The sequence below is a fragment of the Lepidochelys kempii genome, chromosome 20 (genome assembly GCF_965140265.1).
Source record: "Lepidochelys kempii isolate rLepKem1 chromosome 20, rLepKem1.hap2, whole genome shotgun sequence".
NCBI classification, from domain to species: Eukaryota; Metazoa; Chordata; order Testudines; family Cheloniidae; genus Lepidochelys; species Lepidochelys kempii.
The window spans coordinates 21,595,823-21,622,127 of NC_133275.1; the positions used below are offsets into that span (position 1 = coordinate 21,595,823).

General features: G+C 49.9%; 1 protein-coding gene across 2 annotated transcripts in view; it reads left to right on the top strand.

Annotated features, from left to right (window-relative positions):
* Nucleotides 1–26,305, top strand: part of TECR (trans-2,3-enoyl-CoA reductase) — a 44,838-nt gene that overhangs the window by 9,273 nt on the left and 9,260 nt on the right. For both annotated transcript variants that reach the window (XM_073319094.1, XM_073319093.1), the window contains exons 2-5: nucleotides 15,656–15,706; nucleotides 24,662–24,713; nucleotides 25,630–25,674; nucleotides 26,176–26,279. In XM_073319094.1, the coding sequence (XP_073175195.1) occupies nucleotides 15,656–15,706; nucleotides 24,662–24,713; nucleotides 25,630–25,674; nucleotides 26,176–26,279 (252 nt within the window). The remainder of the gene's footprint in view (nucleotides 1–15,655; nucleotides 15,707–24,661; nucleotides 24,714–25,629; nucleotides 25,675–26,175; nucleotides 26,280–26,305) is intronic.

The following is a 26,305-nucleotide window of genomic DNA, read 5'->3' on the forward strand; positions in this document are numbered from 1 at the left end:
GGTTTCCATTATTGCTGCCCTCTGCAGAGTCATGCTCCCAAGCGAAGCGCCCAAGCTCTGCCAAGACAAACACCTGTTGCTTGCTATAACTGGAGAGCCAGCACGGCTATGAAATAAACATCATACAGCACAGTATTAAAGAGATGCCACTGCCACGTCACTTCATGCAAAATCAAGCTCTGCTGTCGGTTGCAATAACCGCAGGACAATTTACGGGGTTGGATTAATGATTTATTTGGAGCCAGATATATTTTTTTTAAAAAAAGCCAAGCTTTAGTTCAGGCACCAAAATAAGGGGCCTGGTTTTCAAAAGCACTCGGCACATGGGGCTGGGAGCACGTTGAGTGCTGAACTCTGGCTTGTGGTCCTGTAAACTTTGCACATGATGTTCTGTGCAGCTACAAAGATGCATTGCAAATCTGAGGGCCAAATTCATAGAATCATAGAATATCAGAGTTGGAAGGGGCCTCAGGAGGTCATCTAGTCCAAACCCCTGCTCAAAGCAGGACTGATCCCCAATTAAATCATCCCAGCCAGGGCTTTGTCAAGACTGACCTTAAAAACTTCTAAGGAAGGAGATTCCACCACCTCCCTAGGTAACGCATTCCAGTGTTTCACCACCCTCCTAGTGAAAAAGTTTTTCCTAATATCCAACCTAAACCTCCCCCACTGCAACTTGAGACCATTACTCCTTGTTCTGTCATCTGCTACCATTGAGAACAGTCTAGAGCCATCCTCTTTGGAACCCCCTTTCAGGTAGTTGAAAGCAGCTATCAAATCCCCCCTCATTCTTCTCTTCTGAAGACTAAACATCCTCAGTTCCCTCAGCCTCTCCTCATAAGTCATGTGTTCCAGTCCCCTAATTATTTTTGTTGCCCTCCGCTGGACTCTTTCCAATTTTTCCACATCCTTCTTGTAGTGTGGGGCCCAAAGCTGGACACAGGACTCCAGATGAGGCCTCAACAGTGTCGAATAGAGGGGAACGATCACATCCCTCCATCTGCTGGCAGTGCCCCTACTTATACATCCCAAAATGCCATTGGCCTTCTTGGCAACAAAGGCACACTGTTGACTCATATCCAGCTTTTCGTCCACTGTAACCCATAGGTCCTTTTCTGCAGCAATGCTGCTTAGCCATTCGGTCTCTAGTCTGTAGTGGTGCATTGGATTCTTCCGTCCTAAGTGCAGGACTCGTCCTTGTTGAACCTCATCAGATTTCTTTTGGTCCAATCCTCCAATTTGCCTAGGTCCCTCTGTAACCTGTCCCTACCCTCTAGCATATCTACCTCTCCTCCCAGTTTAGTGTCATCTGCAAACTTGCTGAGGGTGCAATCCACACCATCCTCCAGATCATTTATGAAGATATTGAACAAAACCGGCCCCAGGACCGACCCTTGGGGCACTCCACTTGATAGCAGCTGCTAACTAGACATGGAGCCATTGATCACTACCCGTTGAGCACGACAATCTAGTCAGCTTTCTTCTATCCACCTTATAGTCCATTCATCCAGCCCATACGTCTTTAACTTGCTGGCAAGAATACTGTGGGAGACAGTGTCAAAAGCTTTGCTAAAGTCAAGGAACAACACGTCCACTGCTTTCCCTTCATCCACAGAACCAGTTATCTCGTCATAGAAGGCAATTAGATTAGTCAGGCATGACTTGCCCTTGGTGAATCCATGCCGACTGTTCCTGATCACGTTCCTCTCCTCTAAGTGCTTCAGAATAGATTCCTTAAGGACCTGCTTCATGATTTTTCCAGGGACTGAGGTGAGGCTGACTGGCCTGTAGTTCCCAGGATCCTCCTCCTTCCCTTTTTTAAAGATGGGCACTACATTAGCCTTTTTCCAGTCGTCCGGGACTTCCCCCGATTGCATGAGTTTTCAAAGATAATGGCCAATGGCTCTGCAATCACATCCGCCAACTCCTTTAGCACTCTCGGATGCAACGCATCCGGCCCCATGGATTTGTGCACGTCCATCTTTTCTAAATAGTCCCGAACCACTTCTTTCTCCACAGAGGGCTGGTCACCTCCTCCCCATGCTGTGCTGCCCAGTGCAGTAGTCTGGGAGCTGACCTTGTTTGTGAAGACAGAGGCAAAAAAAGCATTGAGAACATTAGCTTTTTCCACTTCCTCTGTCACTAGGTTCCCTCCCTCCTTCAGTAAGGGGCCTACACTTTCCTTGACTTTCTTCTTGTTGCTAACATACCTGAAGAAACCCTTCTTGGTACTCTTAAAATCTCTTGCTAGCTGCAACTCCAGGTGTGATTTGGCCTTCCTGATTTCACTCCTGCATGCCCAAGCAATATTTATATACTCATCCCTGGTCATTTGTCCAATCTTCCACTTCTTCTTGTAAGCTTCTTTTTTGTGTTTAAGATCAGAAAGGATTTCACTGTTCAGCCAAGCTGGTCGCCTGCCATATTTACTATTCTTTCTACACGTCGGGATGGTTTGTCCTTGTAACCTCAATAAGGATTCTTTAAAATACAGCCAGATCTCCTGGACTCCTTTCCCCCTCATGTTATTCTCCCAGGGGATCTTGCCCATCAGTTCCCTGAGGGAGTCAAAGTCTGCTTTTCTGAAGTCCAGGGTCCGTATTCTGCTGCTTTCCTTTCTTCCTAGTGTCAGGATCCTGAACTTCATCTCGTGGTCACTGCCTTCCAAGTTCCCATCCACTTTTGCTTCCCCTACTAATTCTTCCCGGTTTGTGAGCAGCCGGTCAAGAAGAGCTCTGCCCCTAGTTGGTTCCTCCAGTACTTGCACCAGGAAATTGTCCCCTACATTTTCCAAAAATTTCCTGGATTGTCTGTGCACCGCTGTATTGCTCTCCCAGCAGATATCAGGGTGATTGAAGTCTCCCATGAGAACCAGGGCCTGTGATCTAGTAACTTCTGCAAGTTGCTGGAAGAAAGCCTTGTCCACCTCATCCCCCTGGTCCGGTGGTCGATAGCAGACTCCCACCACGACATCACCCTTGTTGCTCACACTCCTAAACTTAATTCAGAGACTCTCAGGTTTTTCTGCAGTTTCATACTTGAGCTCTGAGCAGTCATACTGCTCTCTTACATATAGTGCAACTCCCCCACATTTTCTGCCCTGCTTGTCTTTCCTGAACAGCTTATATCCATCCATGACAGTACTCCAATCATGTGAGTTATCCCACCAAGTCTCTGTTATTCCAATCACATCATAATTCATTGACTTGGCCAGGACTTCCAGTTCTCCCTGCTTGTTTCCCAGGCTTCGTGCATTTGTGTATAACCCGCTGATCGCCCCTCTTTCTCAGTATGAGGCAGGAGCCCTCCCCTCTCATGCACTACTGCTCGTGCTTCCTCCTGGTATCCCACTTCCCCACTTAACTCAGGGCTTTGGTCTCCTTCCCCGGTGAACCTAGTTTAAAGCCCTGCTTTCTTAATCTGGGGTAACTGCTGGAGATGATGGAGTTGCTCCAGATTTTGCAGGGTGTAAAATGAGAGGAGAATCTGGCTTTAAAAAATAAGAACTCAAGACCGTACAGGACAGGACTTTAGAGGAAAGGAGTCTGGTCTTAAGGAGGAGACTGAGTGACAATGATTGTGAAATGTTCAGGGAGGTTTGAAAGGCTACAAAAGCAGAAAGTTCAGTAATAATGGGTGACTTCAACTAGCCTCATATTGACTGGGTAAATGTCCCCTTAAAGTGTGATATAGAGAACATTTCTAGACAGCATAAATGACTGCTTCCTGGAGCAGCTGGTCCTGGAAACCCACAAGGGGAGAGGTAATTCTTGATTTAGTCTTAAGTGGATCACAGGATCTGGTCCAAGAGGTAACTATATCTGAACTGCTTGGTAATAGTGACCATAAAGTGGTTAAATCTAACATCCTTGTAGGGGGGATAATACCAAAAAATCCCACTACAGTAATGTTTAACTTTAAAAAGGGGAACTACACAAAAACGAGGACACTTCTTAGAAATTAAAAGGAGCTGCCACAAGGGTTAAATGCCTGCAAGCAGTATGGGACTACTTAAAAACACCATAATAGAGGCTCAGACTAACTGTATACCCCAAATCACAAAAGACTAAGAGGACCAAAAAAAATGCCATCATGGCTAAACAGCAGAATACTGAAGGCTGTTAGAGGCTATGGGTATGTCTAACTGCAATTAAAAACCCCCAGCTGGTTCATGCCAACTGACTCAGGCTCACGGGGTTTGGGCTAAGGGGCTGTTTAATTGCAGAGTAGATGTTCAGGCTCTGGCTGGAGCTTCAGTTCTAGGCCCCTGCAAAGTGGGAGAGTCCCAGAGCTCTGGGCAGCTTGAGCCCAAAAGTCTACACCACAAACAGCTCCATGAGCCCGAGTCAGCTGGCATGGGCCAGCTGTGGGTGTCTAACTGCAGTGTAGACATACCCAAAAAGACACCTTTTAAAACTTGGAACGCAGATCCTGGTGAGGATAATAGGAAGGAGCACAAACTCCAGCAGGGTATGTGTAAAAGTATAATAAGACTGGAAGAAATAATTTGAGAAGCAACTTGCTAAAGATGCAAAAACTGACAGTAAGATTTTTTTTTTTTTAAGAAACAGAAGCCTGCCAAAAAAGCAGTGGGGCCACTAGATGACCAAGGTTTTAAAGCAGCATTCAGGGAATACAAGGTCATTGCAGTGAAGCTAAATGAATTCTTTGCATCGGTCTTCACTACAGAGAATGTAGGGGAGATCTCCTCATCAGAGCTCTCCTTTTTGGGCAACAAATCTGAAGTGCTGTCCCCGCACTGATGAGTCAATAGCAGAGGTTTTAGAACAAATTGATAAACAGTAATAAAAGTTACCAGGACCTGATGGTATTCACCCAAGAGTTCTGAAGGAACTCAAATACAGAATTGCGAACTATTAACTGTAATATGTAACCTATCACTGAAACACGCCTCTGTACCAAATGACTGGAAGGTAGCTAATGTAAGGCTGATTTTTAAGAAGGGCTCAAAAGGTGATCCTGATAATTACAGGCCGGTAAACCTAACTTCAGTCCCTGGCTAATTGGCTGAAACTATAGTAAACAACAGAATTATCAGACGCATAGATGAACACGATTTGTTGGGGGAAGAGTCAACACAGCTTTTGTAAAGGGAAGTCGTGACTCACCTGTCTATTAGAATTCTTTGAGGAAGTCAACAAGCACGTGGATAAGGCAGATCCAGGGTATATAATGTACTTGGATTTTAAGAAAGCCTTTGACAAAGTGCCTCTCCAAAGGCTCTTAAGGAAACTAAGTAGTCATGGGATAAGAGGGAAGGTCCTCTCATGGATCAGCAATTGGTTAAAAGACAGGAAATGAAGGGTAGAAATAAATGGGTCCGTTTTCATAATGGAAAGAGGTTAAGGAACTGTACTGGGGCCCGTGCTGGTCAACATATTCATTAATGATCTGGAAAAGGCAGTGAATAGTGAAGAGGCAAAGTTTGCACATGATACAAAATTATTCAAGACAGTTAAGTCCAAAGTTGAGTGCGAAGAGTTACAAAGGGATTTCACACAATTGGGTGACTGGGCAACAACAAAATAGCAGATGAAATTCAACACTGATAAGTGAAAAATAATCCCAACAATGCGATTCCCACCCACAATCAGTGGAAAAACACTCATATCATCGTGGAGTCTAGTACCAGGTAGCTTGGTCACATGTCCCTGCAGCCATAACTCGGAGGCTGTTTGCAGCTTCCCAGGAAGGTGGGAGATTAGCGTCTTCAAAGACATATTGTTTGCCCTAATGGCCCTTCCCAACAGGATAGGATAATCATATTCAGTAAATCATAACCTTTCCAGTGATCTCTCACGTGGTCCATCTTGCATAGAACACATCTTAGTTATGCCATAATCCTATCATAACAATATCTCTCTGAAGAATATGGGGGCATAGTGTCACAGTAAGAGCTCTTGAAAATCTGGCCCTGCAATAATGCTTTTAAAGCTCTTTGCAACCATTAATTAATTAAACTTCAACCCTTTGAGCTAGGTCAGTATCACCACCTCCATTTTATGAGGGAGAAGTTGAGGCGCGGAGAGGGGAAAGGACTTGATCGATGTCAAAGCTGGGAGTAGAACCCAGCAGTCTTGACCCCCCCCACTCCTGTACTTTAGCCCCAGGCTCATCCCTTCCATGTGCCCCAGGCATCTATCTGCCTAACCATCAGAAGACAGGACACTGGGCTAGATGCAGCATTGGCCTGACCCAGCAGGGCTGTTCTTGTATCTTCTTTTATAAAGAGAATTCCAGCACAAGTCTTTTTTGTATCGGGTCTTTTCTCACACACCTTCCTCACTCCACTGGCTGCTGATTCTACTGCTCTATGCTGCTTTTGCCCTCTAAAAATATCTTTATTTTCTCCTGTTCTAATGGACAATTTTTCAGAACTAACGTGGATGTCTAGAGCTCTTGCTCCTTCTACCCTGTTGCTATTTCAAACGCACCCACAGGGGATGGGAAAATAACTCTCACTGCCAATATATGTCTGGGACAAGTGCCATCCACCTGCCAAGATATAGATCACTGCAAGTGTCCAAACACCTCCATCATGCTGTAAGTCTGACCCCTTGATCCGATTCCAAGTACCAAGTTTGTACAGGCTGCGTGTGTGAAACGTGGGCCAGATTCTGCTGTCACTTATATGGGTGTAAATCTAGTGTAATCCTGCTAGCTCCAGTGGATTTGCCATGATGTAACGGAGATCATCGTTGCTTTCCACATGTGGGCTGAGCACTGAGGGAGGAGAAGCAAACTTGAGTCGGAGTGAAACACGCTATCATGGGCCCTGAGTGAATGGAACGCAGAACTGTGCTGCACGTTACACCTAACAAGGTGGAGCATTTTACGGGGCTATGTCTGCCTTGGTTGAGAGTTCCAGGAGCGTCCGATGGCCAGGCACAGACTGAGGCTGTTTATGTTCCCAATTAGCAGGAGTTAAGGGATAAAGTTCCCACATTCCAGTGCTGTATGTGGTTACCCTTGAAGGGGGGAAGGAGTGGAGTCTGCCCCAGAAGAGGTCTCCAGTCTCTGAGTTCACCCTGTACAGAGGGAGGGGCCCCTGCTGCAGCAGCTCTCTGCCTTGTGGGCTGTGACTGGCTCTCCCAGACAAGGATTTTTGGTGTGTCTCTCTTCACTGCTTTCTGCTCCATGCCCTTTGGAGCTTGTGGATTTTGCAATGCGCCTCCCATTGGCATTAGCAAAGGCTAGGAGGAAAGGGCTGAAGTCTAGTGGCCCTTCCTTTGGTGCTTTGAAGGCTGCAGAGCCCACTGTTTGCTGGCACCAGGCCTGTACTAATAAGGCCATGTTGTAGGATCTTTCTTATAAACAGCTCTGCTACTTTCACCTGCCAGCCTGGCACTGTTCTTCTGATGAGTAGCTTAACAGTGATCTGCATGTGGGGATGGTTTTGGGAAGGAGTTGGGCTCATGCCTTTGTTTGCTTCTTTGAAAGTTCATCTAAAAGTTATTTTTTCCCCACTTAGTCATGATATTTTTAGAGGAGGGGGTGAACTATCTAGCCTTCTCATCCTGTCTTATGCTACAGTCCTCATGGAGGTCCAGAGAGCTAACCTGGGAGCTTTCTCAGCCCTTAATAGAACAGGTTGGGGTTTTGGATGAAGGTGCCAAACAGTTACCAAAGAACGTTCCTTCCCACTGTTTGTTAGGCTTTCATGTTAAATTGCTGTTGTGCAAAACCAAAATTTTCAGTGGTCTGAATGCAAATCACTTCTTAGTGCTCAGGTTTCACGTCCTTTGTGCTTGTGATGTAGTCCTCTTACAAGTTCTCTATCCATTGGGTCTTCCAGGAAAAGCTGGTAGATTAGACCCAAACTTCTATTGTTAATTTATCACCCCAATTTTTTCCTTTTAAAGAAGCCGTGTACCCCCCCGCAATCCCCACTTTTCTATCCTCCTTTGCTGTAATGTACAGGATTCACTGTCTTCTACAACTTTTGTTCTCTCCCCTCATTTGATCTGATCTTTCTGGGGTCCCTGCTAGTGGGGGAAGATATCTGGGTTTGCACCCCCTCATTCAGCCTTCAGAGTTCTCCCTGTCTCTGCTCTTCAGTTTGGAGTGTGGTCTTTGTAGCCTCTTAAAACCAGATTCTTACGGGACAGGTGCAACTGGTGGTAAAATGAATTGAATCGTGGAAGGATCTGTGCAAGGGAGGCTTTGGCATTAGAGGCTAGGGAATTGAGCATTGCATGACTCCACTGCTATCCAGGAACCTAGAGAAGGCTGACTGTGGTGTAAGTCCCTTTTAGGGTACTGGCCTCTGAACAATTCAAGGACCACTGTGACTGCTTCTGGAGGGGCGCCTTGACCAGCCCCTCTTGCTGCCAGGAGGGGTGTCATGAGTGATGGTGCTTCCAAGATGGGGAGAGCTAGACTCCTCTAGGAAGCTCCAGTGGGGATCTGGCCACCACTTAATTTACCAAGAAGTGTCTTCTGAACCAAGCACTTTATACAGATTGGTCATAGCTTCTCTAGTTGGTTCTTGATGCTAAGGTCTGCTCGCTGCTAAGGTCTGCTCACTGCTACAGCTAGTGAGGCGTCTTCTGAGTGGTCATTGTCACAGCACTAAAGCAACAGTGGCTGTCTGTGTCTGTCTCTCCTCATTAGAACGTCCTTTCTGGTACCTGTCAAGGATGTCCTAGAAACAGCAGCTCTGCAGGTGCTCTGCAGTCAGCCTGCCAAAGCAGGCCTAACCCAGTGCTGGGTTTCCCATGGGTGGGGCCCCTTCCATTTTCGGTCGCCAGTTCAGTGGAACTGCCTCTGGGACCCTCTGCTCTAACAGATCAGGGGAAATGAGGCTTTTAGAGATGCAGCTTCCTGATGGCCAGACAGCCCCATGCAGGAGCACTGAGTGCACAACACACTCCCTAGCCTAAGGGGACATGGAGTGCTAAAGGGGGCTAGGATGAAGCTGTGTTTCAGGTGGGAGAATCTCCTGCCCTATGGTAGCTGTGCTGTGCACTGACAGCCACTAGCTGCTGACGTTGCAATCCTCTAGCAGAAGAGTTCCTTCATTGTCCAGCCGTTGGTGCCCCACAAAAGGAATGCTGCTCCTTTAGGAGAACTTCCCCTGTGCGGATGAGACTGTCCCTATATTAAAGCCCCCACATGCACTGACCATGAGATCCAGTCCATATCCCAGAGATGGCTCGTGCTTCTTACAGGAATATGATCAGCTCATCTCCTCATTCAGTGTTAACTAGAAGAGAGCCTGGTAAATGGGGAAATAGAACTCCATCCCCATCCCGGCTGTCTCCTGGCACTTGTCTCCACTCTGGGGAATAGCCCCAGTTCAGCAATTGGTGTCGCTGACCGTTAAGCACAGACAAGAGCGTGCTGAGCTCTGCATCTGGTTCTGAGACTACACATGGATTCTGGGTTCTGCTCCCAGCATGCACGGAGCCGCAGCTGCTTGATGCTTTACCACGTGCTATGCCCTCCACTTCTGGTCAGCTCTTCCCCTAATAAACATGGGTGAGGCAGCCCACAGCTTCCTGGGGGCTTTGGCTCTCTGCCCCACAGCACGCACTGTTCCAGACGCTGTATGCCGAGCCTAAGATCCCCCTGTAACCAGTGTCCGTGAGAAAGGCCTCTCCCCAACCATCCCTGGATTCTGTCCTTCCCTAAGAACCTCCTTCTCTGGGTCCTGGGAGGATTAGTATTCAACATATTGAGCATGCTGGGTGGGCCCAGTAGCCAATCTTTCTCAGAAGCCCGCATACCAGACGCTCCCTTCTAAAGCATGTGCCGGTTCTGCTGTCTCCATCCTGGGGAGCAGCAGTGTTTCCAGTGGTTAGAGCCAGGGGGTGGAAGTTGGCAGATCTGGGTTCTGTTTGTGGCCCCACCCTGACGGATTGTGAAACCTCGGGTATATCATTTTGTGCCTCAGTTTCCCCCTCTGTGAAATGAGGATAATGATACTGACCCACCTTTGAGATTCTCAGATGAAAAGTGCTGCCTATGTGAAAATTCCGGTCTTCACTTGTGGGGCAGCTGGCTGCTCCCCAGACACCTGTTTGTCCTTCCTAGTCACCAGCCTGGACTTCGGAGTCTGAGTCATAGTGTCAGCCATTGCTGGAAAACCACAGTCCATCTGTACAGTAATGGCATGTGTCATTTACACCAGAACACCTTCACCCTACCCCCGCCTATGGTCTCTTAAATAATTACAGCAAGCAGAGTTTTAGGCCCTGGGCTCACGATATGTCTGATTATTGGCAAGTTCATAATTACTTGTGTCACTCTGGTGTTAAGAGGCCAAAGCAGATGGCTTGATTTCAGATGGTGCATGCTGCTTTCTAATTCGCTCCAAGCGAGCTCTGTGACTGGGAATCTCTAGGGAGAAGTTGTGCAAGAGGAGAAATAATTACATGTGCCCAATTGATCCTGCTCGCAACCTTTTAGCTAAGGGGTTCTCAAGTTGGGGGTCGGGATCCCTCAGGGGGTCGGAAGGTTCTTACACAGAGGGTCACGAGCTGTCAGCCTCCACCCCAAACCCTGCTTTGCCTCCAGCATTTATAATGGTGTTAAATATATAAAAAGGCATTTTTAATTGATGGGGGATTCGCACTCAGAGCCTTGCTATGTGAAAGGGGTCACTAGTAAAAAAGTTTGAGAATCACTGTTTAGCCCATCTCATTGCCAGGGATATGTACCCTGCACATACGCCTGTGGCTTTCTACCACTTGCTGTTGCTTCTGTTGGGAACAGGTTAGACCTGTTTCGAGGTTCTTGCAAGGAACCTCAGGCAGTTAGTCCAGACTCAGGGTAAACTTTCTCAGTACCCAGATTGGTGAGTCCAGTCTGTGCAGCGGAGCCCAGCCTGACCGTTTTACAGTTAGCAGCTTTTTCTCTGTAGCAGGGAGTTGTTTAGCAGGGATGTCCCTTACCTTTCTGTGACCAGTGGGCTGCTCCCCCGTCCCTCCGCTTTGCTCTTGAAATGAGCATGCTTTCTGTCTCCAGCTCCGTCTACAGTGGAGAGCCTCTTCTTTCCCATGGGGATCCCATAGGCGGCCTGCAGGGTCATGGTGGCTTGAGATCGATTTCTCTGATTCCAATCACTTGCTGATCCAAGCTCTCTTGATCTGTGGCTCTGCCCGACCCCCTTCTGGTGTACTAAGTCCCCCAGTCTGTCCCTCATGTCCAGAGTTGGCTGTTTGTATTTTCAGATGTTGACTGCCTCAGCAGTATCTCTCCTGCTGCTACCCCTGCATGAGATTCTTGTTGTTTCCAGGGTTTAGAGGCATATGATAAACTGCCCTAGCCTCTAGAGCACAGCTTCTATTAATACACCTGCTTGGACTCAGTCCTTCCGATCTGCTGAGAGTGCAGAACACGCTGTCCCTGCCCCCTGCAAGCAGCCATGGGCTGCATCTTTCCAGAGCAATGGGTCTCCATGAAACCATCAGGAAGGAGAGAGGCTTTCTTCCCTTCTGTTTGTGGATGTGGCTAGGAAGGGGGCTTTGAGGGTGAGTGCTGGGGGAGGGGGAAAGGGAAAGAAAGGATGAGTTACAGACAAACACATTTGCTGTCGTGCACCTCTGTGCCATTTTGATCTGATTTTTTTGGTAGTGTTCCCCTTGAATTTAAAGCCTTTCCAATCCATGCATCAGGGTCCCTTGAAGCACAGACTTGTGTGTGTTATCTTTGAGACAATGAGTTGTTCATATGTTGGGGAGCTTCTGGGTGCCTCTGACACAGTCCCTGACCCTTTCTCTCCCAGCTTGTCTGGGGGCAGTTTTCAGGAATCCACAAGCTCAGGAATTTGTCACCTTCTCCACTGCTTCAATGCAAAGCGAAAATAATCCCAAGTGTCCCTGGGGAGTGCAGCAGGAAATGGCACTCTCTGCCTTCTGAATTCTGCAGATACCCAGAACTCCCCGACAGCTGGGAGAGGGCTAACTGAACGCCCCCATGGCTGTGAATTTTGAACTGTTTAATAATAATTAATGGTTCAGAATGGCAATGAGTAGAAGCAGCAGCAGGAGGAGAGAAACTGCTAGTTTTTTTATTCTGTAATCTTTGCATGGCCATTTAAGGCTTGTTTTTTTCTGAGGCGCTAAGCACCTGCAAGTCTGGCTGAAGTCAGTGGGAGCTGAGGCAGATTCAGAACAACTGCAAATCAGGCCCTAAAACCTTTACAGCCAGTAAATTGGCTTATTCTTATTTGTGTTTATAGTAACACCTAGAGGCTCCAGCTGAGATCAGGGCCCCATTGTGCTAAACCATGTACAGACACTGAGGCCAGGTCTACACTATGAACTTACATCAGAATAACTGTGTCACTCAAAAATCCACACCCCTGAGCAATGTAGTTATACCGACCAAACCCATGTTAATGGGAGGGCTTCTCCCGTTGACCTAGCTACTGCTTCTCATGGAGCTCGATTTAACTATGACAGGAGATGCTCTCTCAGTGGCATGGTGGCATCTCCGCTGAAGCGCTACAGTGGCTGAGCTGCACTGGTACAGCACTTTAAGTGTAGACCTGCCCATAATAAGACACCTCCTCTTCCCAGATAATCTATAAACCAGGCAGACAGAGGGATGGAAAACAGAGGCACAGAGATTGGAAGCGACTGCCCCATGGTTACGGAGCAGGTTGGTGACAGAGCAAGGAGTAGAACCCAGGTCTCCTGAGGCCAGTCTTAGATGGCTGACTTCATCCAAGTGAGAATCAATAACATGACCTCTGCTCTGGGTTTCCTCCTGCACTCGTGGCTGATGATGCCTTTTTTGGTTCAAGGCTGTTGGGAATCCTTCCTGCAGTTACCAAAGGTAGAAGCTCCTGTAGTAACCCCTTGCTGTGTTCCAAGGAGACAGGCTTAGGTTTCCCCTATTCATCTCTTTCCACCATGTGCACTGAGTTTGTTGTGGGTAGGAATATGCCATAGTACCGAGGGTCAGACTTCTTTTCACACAGTATGAGCCCGTGCAGCTTCTATTGGCTCCACCTCTGAAAACTAGACCTGTAATTCTTAGGGACAAACTTCACTGTGTTGTAATTTCGTGATCCCCAGGTTGGTTTCGGGGTCTCCAGGGGGGAGAGGAAGAGCTATATCTTCATTATTTAAAATACGTAACTAGTGCTGTGTCTTCTCCACATTTGAGATCACTGCCACCTCCTTAAGCCCCTAAGAGATGATCTGCACACATAGGTGACGACTGGTGCTGGTGGGTGCTCGACTCCCCTCTACGTCCGGGCCCTGCCCCGACTCTACCCCTGCTCCACACCCATTCCAATACCTTCCCCAAAGTCTCTGCCCCTTCCCCAAATCCCCACCCCGGCCCCGCCTCTTTCCCACCACCTCCCCTGAGTGAGCTGCATTCCCGCTCCTCCCCCCTCCCTCCCGGAGCTTGTTATGCCGCGAAACAGCTGTTGTGTGGCGGCAAGCGCTGGGAGGTAGGCGGAGAAGCGGGAATGCGGCGCGCTCAGGGGAGGAGGCGGAGGTGAGGTGAGGAGCGGAGCTTGGCTGCCGGTGGGTGCAGAGCACCCACTAATTTTTCACCGTGGGTGCTCCAGCCCTGGAGCACCCACGGAGTCAGTGCCTTTGACTGCAAGTTTCCAGCTACTCCAACAGAATGATTGAAACTTAACGGCTGGACATCACTCAAGATCTGAAAGGTCCATCCCATCCTGGACCCAAGTTTCCATGCTGCGTGCTCTGAACTCAAAACCAGGCCTTTGGCAGCTCCTTTTAAAAATGCAGTGTTAATTCAAGTGTAAACCGCCCACAGACTTCTCACTCTTCTGTGCAAGCCAGTTCTAACTTTTAGCTAGTTCTCAGAAGTTTGCCAAATTGCCTGGGGAGAGAGTGGGACATGTTTCATATGGTAACGGCATTTAGTTTTTGCTCTCCGCAGTGCAGTCCCTGTTCTATTGCTCACAGACTGTGTGTTGCAATATTGTAGACATCCATGCTCCTAGCAGGCAAGCCTCAGACTGGCTAATTGATGCACAATGTCAAATCCCGCACTCTTAAGAGTAAGAAACAAATACTACTTCTTTTGGGGAAAAATCCCTAACCAGGCTTAGCTTTAGGAAAATGCCTTTCTGCTTAAGCCAAGGGTCAGCATCACCTGTGTTAGCAGTACCAGAGCCCTAGTGGAGATGGTTTGTCAGCTGGTTTGGGTGTGATAAGCATAATCTCTTCTAACCCTCCTCAGAGGAGATCTAAGATGCCTAGTGATGAAATGCCAGTGGGAGCCCATCTCTGCAACAGTGGCATTGCTGTAATATTTCCCTGGTGGAGTTGAGGCTCTAATCTGTCCGTACAAAGCTTCCAATGCTTCTGATTTGTTGAAGGGGGGGAGGTGCATTAAGAACAGGTGGGGAGAGAATAGGGAAATCGGGAGAATGCAGTTAAAGTGAAAAAATATACTGCATTTAAAATGCAGTGAGAAGAATGAGCCAGTGGTCCTTCCAGCAGAAGATCTTTCCAAATCCAGGGCCAAGCTTGTCATGTGTGCACCTTGGAATTCAGGAATTGCTGGACTGGAACAGACCTGGAGTCCATCTAGTCCTGGGTCACGTCTCTGAAGTTGGCCAGTGCTAGCTGCTTCAGAAGGCATAATATGTCTATACTATACCTACTGTAATGCCATTTCCTGGTGACGGGGATGGAGATGTCTGTGAATGCAATGAGCAGCTTTTGCCTTCAAGCGGGAGGTTTTAGCCTAGCCACTGTAATTTCAGAGGCAACTCTTATAAATGCCTAGCCCTGTATTTTAAACCTGCTGGCCCCTTTGTCTCAATTATATCCTGCAGCAGAGAGTTCCACAGATGAATTATGCATGCTATTTTTTTAAGTAGCAGAGGGAAATCCATCCGTCTAACGGGTTGATACAAACAAAACCATTACTGAGCACCATAAGGGAGATGACTGTTTAGTTCATATCTGTATAGTACTTAGCACAATAGATCCTCCTTTCTAATTGGGCCCTCTATGTATTGCTATAATACTGACAAATAGATCTCACAGGAATGCAAACTCTTGCTGATGTGAGATTAGCACCTGATCGGCTCCTGGGTGCTTGTGGGTACTTCAGGACAGAGACACTTTCACCAGGCTGGGTATGTTGTAGCCTGCAGTGGCCCATTTAATAACTGCAAAGTCTGAAAGCAACTAACAAATCCAGGCGAATGCTGGGCGGTGTTTATCCTCTGGGGTGTTGGCAGTGCCTTTAAAAAGCCCCTGGTAGAAGCTGCTTGCTTGTGAGAAGCTAGGCTCTGTTTTATATTTAGCTGGATACGGTAGTGATTCACCTCCCTGTGCTATCAGGTTACACCTCCGAATCAGCCTGCAGAACAGATCTCTGGTCTCCGGGCTGGGTCCCGTTCATGGGCTGGCCCCTGGAATCCTCCCAGAGCAAGGGGAGATCTCACTGAGCCTTGGAGAAGCAGCTCCCTCAGGAATCCACTGACTGGGACAGCCAGAGCAAAGCTGCAGTGTTGAGTCCCTGGCTCCACTCGCTCCCTGGGGTTTGCTTGGAAAAGTTGTGGAGAGGCATGGACACGAACATGGTGCCCCTGGAGGGGGGCCAGCCCCTCCTGATGGGTCTGAACGGCATCGGGCTCAAGCGTCACCCCAAGGCCAAGAAATCTAAAAAGGCTGTTCTTTTCTTTGAGGTGGAGATCCTGGATGCCAAGACCAGGGACAAACTGTGCTTCCTGGATAAGGTAGGTAGTGCCCTGGGGGCTGGGAGGGGGGTGGCTGCTGTGGTTATTGTAAAGATGCCTCCCGGACCCTGAGTCATTTCTCAGTGGGGATTGTCCCTTCCAGAGTGAAGCATGCTCTCCCCTCCCTTAAAGCCATCCTGAAGCTCCCAGGTTCAGGGACCCTCCTCTGCCTCTCAGCTACAGCCCCAAGGCATGTGGTCATGAGCGATGGGTGCCAGAGCATGACACTGTGCAGCCAGGTCTCAGCCTTGGGCTTCTGAGCAGCGGGGCTTGGCCACCTTGTCCCAGCAGAAGGAAAAGCCTTTGGTGCACCAAGGCCCTTGTCTTTATCCCCTTACGTGCCTTGAGAGGTGCGTGCTGCCTCTGTTCAGGGCTGGGAGCCCCACTGCCTCGCTGAGCGGGGCCTGGGGTTTTCGGTGTGTTCAGAGTGAGCGAGCACGGGTAGGGACAGCCTTTCAAACAGCGGTTGCTGTGTGGGAGCGGAGGAGTCAGGGCTCTGACCGTGAGGGACACAGCCGGTTTGAGCCTTTTGCAGGCTGGCAGTCGTTACGCACCTTGGTTGAGTTTGCAGAGTCTGGGCCCAGTGCCTAGCAGACAGGCACCCACATCCCAGAGAGCTGCCAGTGGGAGTGGCCCTCACTGGCAGCCTCAGCAGAGAGGGGTGGGGATGTTGGCGTAGGAACAAGTGCCACTGTGCGTGCTGCCCAGATTGCGAGTACACACAGGCCTTCAGGCTGTAAATCCAGCATCTTTCGTCAGCCTTAACAAAATACTCCCATCCGGTGCAGGCTCAGATGGAGGGAGCCCCAGCCATGTGGCTCTGGCACCTTGGCCACATCTGGGGTTGAATTCTCATTCTGAAGAAAAGTAAATACACTCCTGGCCTGCCTGACTTTGTATGCATTTCAGGCCTGACCTGTTTACACACATGTGGGTTAATTTGCACTGAGCTGGCAGTGTGTGTTGTGGGTTTTCTTAGAAAGAAAACAAAACACAAACTCTCGGTTTCTGTAGTTTAACAAGTGCCTGCAGTCTGAGGTGCTTGGGGGAGGAACAGTGGCTACAGGGAATGGAGCCTAGCCTCATGCAGTCTGGCCGTTTGTGCTGATTCCACCTGCAATGTGTCATCTTGTAACCACTTTATCAAATGAGATGGGGAGCCAGCGGGATCTGGTGGCTAGAACCTGGGAGGGAGACTGGGGTTCTAACCCCAGCTCTGCCGAAGACTTGCTGTGTGATTTGGGGCTAGTCCCTTCCCCACTGTGTGCCTCAGTATCCCCCCATAAAATGGGGATAATGCTACTCACTCGCCTTCATAAAGTACCTTGGTCTGTGCAAAAGTGGAGACCGGTTCCTCGGAGCCAGGAAGCGCCTTCCTTTTTGGTTTGTACAGCACCTAGCACAATGGGGGCCTTGCTCCTGATTATAGCCCCTGGATGCTGGTGCAGCATGGACAGCAGTAACGATGACAGGCACACGTGTTTAACGGGTTAGCCACGGGACCAGTCTCCCAGGGAAGGGGTGGATTCTCTGTCTCTTGGTGCCTTTGAGACAGGCTGCCTTTTGGATGATGCTTTAGCCAGACAAGTTACTGGGCTCAGTGCAGGGTGACTGACTGCCGTTCTGTGGCCTGTTGTAGGCAGGTCCGATGAGAGGCTCTAATGGTACCTTCTGATCTTGACACTACGAATGAATCTATGATCCTGTGGCCTTTTGTTGGGCCACCTGCCAGGCGCGTGAAGTCTCCTCTCCAGCCCAGCTACTGGAAAGAGGTGACTGGCTTTGCGGTCAGTACAGGGGGCTGGGTCTGTGAGAAACTCCTCTACCTGAGAACTGCCGCCTCACTCAGCAGCCCTAGGAAGGAGGCCCAAAGGTTGCGTCCACTGCACTTGTGCTGCTGTTCCCTTCCCAGCCTGTGGATGCCCAGACGATCTGCAGCAGCCGAGGTGTAAATACCTCTTCTGCCCCATCACCAGATGCAGAGAGGCTGTAGTGTTTAACTAAACATACCAGAGCTGCCCAAACCTTACTGCTGTTCCTGTGTGTCCTTCATAGTAGTTGGTGCCAGCTGCCCAGCATCAGAGACCAGCTCTCCCAGATCCTATGAGACCCACTTCTGTTTCCCCCTCTGCAGCCTGTTCTGAGCTGTTCCTTTTCCCTCTGGAGACCAATCTTTCTGTCCTGCCACTGCAGATCTTCTCTGTTTCTGCCACCCACCTAGCTGCTTCCCATTTCAAGCCCCACTTCTCTGCCGGCACCCATCAATCACTTGTGCTTGCCCTTATCAAGCTGAATCCCAAAGCAGGGAGCAGCCTTGTCCATGCCCCCAAATCCTAGCTGAATTGACTGGCTGCCAGAGCATCAGCGAAGGTTTGGAGTTCCCCAGGGGCTGCCCCTGTGACACCTGCAGGGTTGCACTGACAGCCACTGCTGGGAGACAAGTTTTCCCCTGCCTCAGGGAGGGAAGGGCCTTGGTCAGAAAAAGAGCCACGCTGCTGCCCGAGCTGACTGAATCTGTCACCATGATGGGGTGTCTCCCAGTTGCTGGCTGCCATCTGGGGATCACCAGACACCGCCAGCACCATGAGCCTGTGACTCCGTTAGCGTTGCCGCTTTGAAGCGAGCTTCCCCTCATGCTTTGCAGCATCTCCTGTGCTCAAGCAAAGGAGAGATTCGTTCATGAGCTCGAGCGTTGTCCTTCCAAAGCAATTTGCTGTGAAGTGTCTATGGGGGAGTGGGCATTATAACAACCCCTTGCTCTTATCTAGCAGTTTTCATCCGTAGATCTCCAAGCGCTTTACAAAGGAAGGTCAGGAGCATCACCCCTATTTTACACATGGGGAAACTGAGGCACAGAGCAGGGAAGTGACCCACCCAAGGTCACTCAGCAGGCCTGTGTCAGAATCAGGAGTTGAATGCACAGATGAGCCCCAGTCTAGTGCTCTATCCAGTAGACAGCACTGCCTCTCTTGATGTCAGGAAAGATTCCCCATAAACTCAGCAGGCTTTGAAGTGCAGCAGTACTGAGGTCAGCAACTGTGCACAAGGCACCATAGGGCCCCCAGGGCAATTCTCTCCAGGCCCAGTCCTGTGGGCAAACTGGCGTTGGTGGTTTAACTTTGTGTCTGAGCGGGTCTGATGCCCCTCTCTGAATAAACCCGGTGTGAGTTGTAAATCCATTCAGACTGGCAAGGAAGAAATGGGAAAACGAAATATAGAGATGTGATTAAAATAATCTTGCAATGGGAGTGATCAGAACTTCTTTGTGTGCTTTGTGCCCAAGAGGCTACCAGGGGCATCAGCAGTAAGGCCTGAATCTCTTCCCTCTGCTGAGCTCTGGGCTGGGCGGGTGGCCCCTGGGACTTCACTGCTCCCTTTGCAGGTCACCCACCAAAGCCAGGAAGCACTGAGTTTCAGACCTCGTTCTGTCATGCCTACATATGTGGCAATACAGCAGGGATCAAAAGTCCACCATACCTCAGGCCACCATACCTTGCAGAGGCGCAGTGATTGGGATCCCAAATGTGGCTTTTTGTGGGTCCTCTAAAGTGCAGTCTTAAAAGGCGCCCTGCAAAGGAAATGGGCAGGACCCCTTTTCTCTGCTGCTTTTAATGAAAGGGTGTCTCTATTCGGTTGAATTATAGGTTAAATATTCAGATCTCATCCACCCTGGGTGACTTTGGCTTACGGGGGGGGGGGGGGGGGGAGGGGGTCTGTGGGCATTGTGACAACCCAAGTGCCAAGGAAGTGAAATCTGCTTAACGGAGAGGGGAATTAAATCGTAGACTATTTAAAACTCTTTGGTTTTGTGGATACCTCTTCAACAGAGTCATTTGGGAGAAAAAAAATCCCTTCCTCAAAGATTCAGCAGCCCTGGTTTTTAAGATTAATTGATATTAGAATATTAGATTATTTAGTCTGACCCCTTGTATAACACAGGCCAGGGCATGTCGTCCAGTTCTCTTCCTATTGAGCTCAATCAATTTGTATTTGACTAAAGCATCTTTCAGAAGGGCCTTCAGTTCTGATCCGAAGCCATCAAGAGATGGACCATCCACCACTCCCCTTGGGAGTTTGTTCCAATGCCCCCCCAGTGTTTAAAGTAAAATGGCGCCTCCTTTCTACTGTGAGTTTGTCTGGCTACAGTTTCCAGCTGTGGGTTCTTGTTCTGTCTCACGCCGCTTGCTGGTCAGCTAGCTGGGACCTGCCGCAAAAGCAGACTTGCCTCACCTCATATTTAATTTTTTTTAAAAAGGGCAGAAAATTTGTTTAAGACGAACCAATAAAATGTCTCCATTTCAGAGCATTTCTGTCCCTCCTAGAGAAGCGAAAAAGGGCACAACCCTCGTGCTTTCCCTTTAACCCATCAGATACTGCCACCTTCCGAACTGTCAGGCTGCTGGGGAAGGTGGGGGTCTCCCCGTATTACTGTTTTCACTTGGCATGAGGGTGCCCTGGGTGTGACCCTGGCTGTACAGTTTGCGGGGGTGTCTTTCCATCTTTTGCAAAGGAACCTTGTGGTTCCCAGCATCTCTGTGAGCAGCACAGACTTGAAGCAGCCCGGCACTGGAAACTGAGATGGGGAGGACAGCATCTGAAACTTTCTCCAGCCCGCCCTGGACTTTCCACAGGGCACTGTGAAGTAGCAATCGTGATCCAGCAGCAACATCCTGATGCTGTGGAGGCAGCAGACCAGTGAAGCCATCAGCCGCCTCCAGAGAGAGAACTCCAAGCAGGTCCCTGCCAGCAATAATTATCAGCCCCCCTGTGAGGAGCTGATCTCCATGTTACAGTGGAAGAACTGAGGAGGAGATGGCACAATGAATCAGTGGTAGAGCTAGAGAAAGAACCCAGGAGTCCTGATGCCCTCCCAGTCTACTGCTCTCTAATCACTAGCTAACCTTGCCCTCAAAGGAACTGAGGAGTAAATCTTAGCGTGATTTAAAAGGGAGGCTCTGCTCTGAAAATTGGCTGTAAAAATGGCCTTTCTGTACTGCACAGCTCTGTTCCCTGTGTATCAGACGGAGTCAGAGTTCCTGCCAAAAATAAGTTCTGGCTGCTTCTTGCTCCTCTTACCCCTGAAGAGTCAACGCAGCTGCGGGAAAGGCAGCCAAAGTCTGTGCCTTGTGCATCATCACCAGAACTGTTCCAATCATTCACGCCTGGACAAACTGCTAATGCGTTGGCATGGGTGTTGCTGAGGGCAGTCGTAATGAATACTAGTGATGCATGAGAAGGAAAGAACCAGCTTGATTCTCTGATCCCAGGAGGCGGGGTCTAAAGCCATCTTGTGTTGTGAGCCTGTTGGACCTGGAGTCGCTGAGAGATGGTGGCTGTGTGGCTGCATGGGACCATCTTACAGAGTCCCTTTTCAAAGCAGAACTGCCCTTTCAGGCCCTTCAGCTGTGGGTGTCAATCTCCTACTGACCTCAATGGCGGTCCTGCCCACAGAACTAGGGCAGGAGATAGACTTATAGCAGAGCACTCTGCCCAGGATTGGTATGGAGATAGGCTCGGTCCCCTAGCCAGTGCCCCATTTACTTTTTTTCTTTTCTTTTTTGCACTGTGCCATGTGATTGAAAAGGCTTTAAGGAACCCATGAGCTCCCACAGCACATTCTGCCTTGCACTGAATGTGGCTTTATTTTACTTGTCCTGATTGTTGTGTGCACCCTTTGTCTGGATACACAGAAGACAATCTCAGGGAGGCCGTGTGGCCTAGGTACAAAGGACAGGGCACTGCCACCATTTCACTTTGTACCTGCTTCCCCTCCCTGTGTCTCAGTGTCCCACTCTGTGAACAGTGGCTGCTGGCACTGCCCTGCCCAACTCCCAAGGGTGCTGCGAGGAGGATTGACTAATCCCTGGTTGCAGCCGGGGTGCGCCGCAGACGTGCTAAGCGGCCTCGTCCATATGAGGAGGATCTCTGACGCTTAGTCACTTTGCTGACTTGTAAATTTCATTAGCCTGGCTGAGTCTAATCCCACATTAAACTTTCAGCCAGGCTGGGCTCTTGCCATTGTCGCAGGATGTAAACCCCTGGCCCACACTCTGGAGTACTCGCAACACACAGTCCTGCGAGGAGGGCCAGAAAGACTCCTCCTGGGCCCACAACGAAATGCACAAGTCCAGTTCTGCTCTGAGCAGCTTCTGTTTGTTTGGGTTCCTTTGACTTACGCTGGCTGGCTGGAGAGCTTTCTCAGGCGGGAGCCTGGTCTCCCCACTGTGGAAGTGGCTGTCAGCTGTTGTAGACACCCTACACCAGCACCTGCTTGGATTAGCTGGGTTTGCAGTGGCCACAACCTCCTTAAATGTAAGTGTCTGGTCCTGCGGTGATTCACAGAACACCCTTTAGCCAGGCACAGTCCGCATTTTGGGATCCGCCCAGGGAGGACACTGGGACTGAAGGTGGGAGGGGTCCTAGGGGAACAGAAGGTTCCCAGGAGCTGTGTGTGAAAGCTGTCACTCTCAGTGAGAGAAACGGGAGGAATTAGCGCGAGGAGCAGCAGAGTGCTGATCTGTGACCAGCTTCACCCAGCTGCTGACATGCTGTGTACACAGTAATACTCAGCACAGCCTCGCATCAGACCCATTGGGGAGCGGGGCGTGGACTCCATGCCTGCCAGGATCAGGCCCAGAACTAGCGTGGGAGAACAACCCTTCCCTTTGAAACCATTTTCCTAACTCTGCATCTTGCAAACCCTGACAGCAGCTGTGCTTCGACCTTCGTACAAGGACTATCAGAGCAATGGCCCAGTTAGTCCGGTATCTCAGCTGCTTCAGAGAATGGAGCAGAAAACACCCCAGTGGAATTACTTGCCCTTGAAAGAGGTTCCTTCCTGAGCCCTGTGAGTTGGTGCTGACTGCTATTAGATGTGTTACGGTAGCAGCGAGAGGCCTGCTGTATTAATTTAGATGGAATAAAGGGGCCCAAAGAGTCAAAGGTGTTGACATGATCTGTCATTGTCCAGCATTAAACAATGTTAAACAAGGGATGGGGTTTGGCAGAGACTTCAGCCTGCATAGTACCATGGCAAACATGCCATTAACAATCCTTTTAACGTGGTATTAAAGATAGAGAAAAGAAATGAAAAACAGTTAAAGCATTTAAAATGTAAAGTAGTAAGCTAGGCTTTCATTTCAGCAGCGTCCCTTGTTCCCTTCCTCTTTAGTGGGATAGAGTTTTTAGAAGGAAAAACCCTCTTGTCAGACTAGATGGTATCAAAATGGTGATAACTGCCCTTTTGGGGGGAAAAGAGAAGAAGTGAGTTAAGAATGAGCTGGAGCTGTTGATAAAGCCTGATCTCATTTCCTTGACACCAAAACAAGACAAACACACAAAAGGGGAGAGAAAAGAACAGCAAAGATAGAAAATGCAGTTTCGGTCTCTGGGGTTGGCTCTCACTTGCCGTGTCACTGCTGGAGAAACACGGGCCCAGCAGATGGTCTGATTAGCCACTCTAAGACCTGGCAAACTTGTACCAGCATTGGGCAGTTATGGGTGATGGGCATTGTGTTTAGTTGTCTCTCTCTGGTCACAGACTCATAGTTGTGTTGCAAAATAAGCAATTGTGGCCAGCTAAGCCAGACTCTTATTAGATAGAAGGCAAAAGAAGTGAGAGAGGAAAGAGAAGAAATAAGGTGGGGAGGGGGGACAAAGGGTCACATCCCAAGTGGTATTTGGGATTCAGCCAGAGCTGGTGGAGTTGGCGATGTCGTCTGGCTCCCGCTCTCTGGCATGGTCTAGTAAGGTTCAGAGTCCTGGGAAACGGTGCAGGTGGCAGCTCACTCAATAGCCAATTTTTTCTCCCCAAAATCTTTTTTTGAGGACCCCAAGGTAAATGGTGGGTGGAATAGCCCAGCCCCTCGTTATTTTGTCCACTGGTTAGACTTGATTCGTTCACTGAATTCTGGTCCCCCTCTTTTTGTGTTTCCCAGGCATGATCTTAACGGTCCTTGCATTACCTCGAGAGGCCTTTTTGTTTGGATAACTCAGTGTGTGTCTCTCTCTCTTTTTTTTTTTTTTTTTTTTTGCACCTTTTCCCATCAGCATACATTGTTATAGGTTATTGTGACATCTTATGAACTTACGCTGCCTTTTAGAGAGGAGCTCCCAGTTAGGGTACGCTTGTAGGCCCAGTTATTACAACAGGCCCCAGCTGAGATCAGGGCCCCATTGTGCTGCACAGACACAGAGGGAGAGAGAATCCCTGCCCCAAAGAGCTTCCAGTCTAAGTAAACAAGATAGGTTGGGTGAGGAGGAAACGAGCACAGAGAGGGTAAGTGACTGCCCACGGTCACATGGCACGTCAGTAGCAGAGCTGGGAGTAGAACCCAGGTGGCCTGTGTTCCTACCCTGTTCACTAGCTCGTGCTGCCTGTACCACGCTGCAGCTGGAGGAGAGTTTGTGTATCTGTTTTCTATTTACAGAAGCCCAAAGCATCAGGGCACCTCCCAGCCACCTCCCTGGGGAGCAGTTTGCCTGGCTGCTGCCACTGGAATCCCTCTAAGGTTTTATTGCTTGCTTTGGTCTGGAGGCCAGGTCAAGCTCCTTCCGGCTTGTGCACCATGGTCCAAACTGTTAACCGCATTCCGACCGCAGAATCTCTATTCCTGGGGCAGCGCGTGGCCCATGGAGAGCCTGGCTCGACCTTCGAAGCTTGCTGGGCATTTGTGGCACTGGCAGCAAAGAGAGAAAACTATGAAACAGCCCGTTGTATTGGCAAGCTCCAAAGGCAAACACAGGGACTCCAGTGCTGCGCTGTCTCTTTGATCAGAGCCCTGAGGGTCGAGCAGAACCTTGGCAGAGTTCACTGAGTCTTTTCCCAGACCCCGGGTATAAGGTTATGGGGCCTGGGAAGTCTGTAGCCAAGCTCCTGCTGATGTCCGTGGCAGCGGATCAGACCCGCACTCTGTGCCCCTAGGACTGTGGTCACTTCTGTCTGCTTCTCTGCAGGTGGAGCCCAATGCCACGATTGCCGAAATCAAGAACCTCTTCACCAAGTCTCGTACGTATGGAGTGAGCTTGCTTGTGTCAGCCCTGCACCCCCACTTCATCAGACTCCCCCCCTGGTCACTGCCCCCGTGGGACTGTCCCCACCAAACACGAGTGCTGAGTGCCCTGCAATGTTGGGCCTTTGCACCTGAGCTGCCTGTGCAATGGGCATACGGAGGGGGCCCTTTCTTGAGGCAGCTGAGCACAGACAGACATTGTGGCTCTCCTGACCTCGCTCCTAGCTGGTGCTGTCTAGTGTCATCCCGTTGGGCCCAGGCCTGGCCTGAGCGGCGGTGGAACAGGCTGTGCTGTATGCCCCACGAGCTCAGGAAGGTATCAAGTATTCGGAGTGGTAAGGGGGAGTGTAAGAAAAAACAGTTTCCCATGGTAAGCCGCCACTTCTCCTGAAAAATTTTGTTCAGTCAAAAATCCAATTTTCCGCCAACAGCCAGTTTATGATGGCAGACTTTGACCAGCTTCCGAGTGGGTGGTGAGAAACCTCTGCAGCTTGCGGTGTTCGTAGTGCGCCCGTCACCACAGCGTCTAGGCCCTGAGATCGCTGAGTGAAATTCCTCCTGTGCAGCGGGCCAGCACAAAGTGTAGGCAATGCTTGTGTCCCACAGGAGTCCTCAAAATGGGGCATAGCAGGCGCCTGGGCCTTGTACTGGCTGGGGGGGCATCACCCTGACATTTCAGTGCTTGGGCAATGGGCTTGGCGACCCATCAACAGCAGGAGCCATCAAGGCAGGAGCCAGCCTGTTGCCTTCTGCCCTTAGCAAGGTGCCTGAAGGCCCAGCTCAGTCTCGTGAGTCTCTGTGTGGGTGGACTTATCTCCATAACAGCAGCGTGGTTTGGTGCCGATCAGTTGGCAGAGTCAGGGATTTGGAGCCACAGGGGTGATGCCATTGTCTCTGCTTTTCTCTCCGCAGATCCCCAGTGGTACCCAGCCCGACAGTCCCTCCGCCTTGACCCCAGTAAGTTAGAGCGCCATGTGGGTTCTGACCGCTCTCGCCGTGTCTGTTCCCAGGCACACCTCTCTGCTGCTGCTCATCGTGCGCCCCATGGGTGGGGAAAGGGCCTGAGGGGAACATGAGCCACAGGGGCCTGTGGGGCAGGTGCTGACGCTGTTCCAAAGGGTGAGAGATCTGATCGACCACCAAAGGACTAGGGCTCTAGGAAGACCCAGACTTCTGGGGAAGGGCCCCGTGGGCTTCCCAGCTTGTATGCAGGGGAGCGTGAACATCCAGGATCAGAGTGCTCTGCCCAGCAGCAGGGGCTTTGGTCCATTCTCCACATGGCTTTTCATGGGGGTGTTGCTGTGCTGCAGCAAACAAGAGAGCAAGGCCGTGTTTCAGGGGGCTGGGATCACTCAGGCACGTTGCCATGGAACCGATGCCAGGGTAACATATTGCATCGGCGTCCCGGTTGGACCCCCTCCGCCCATTGTCCTCTCTGAGTCTACGCTCTCCTTCCAGAGGGGAAATCCCTGAAGGATGAGGACGTGCTACAGAACCTGCCGGTGGGCACCACAGCCACGCTGTACTTCCGGGACCTGGGTGCGCAGATCAGCTGGGTGACGGTGAGCAGTGACACAGGTCTGCCTGA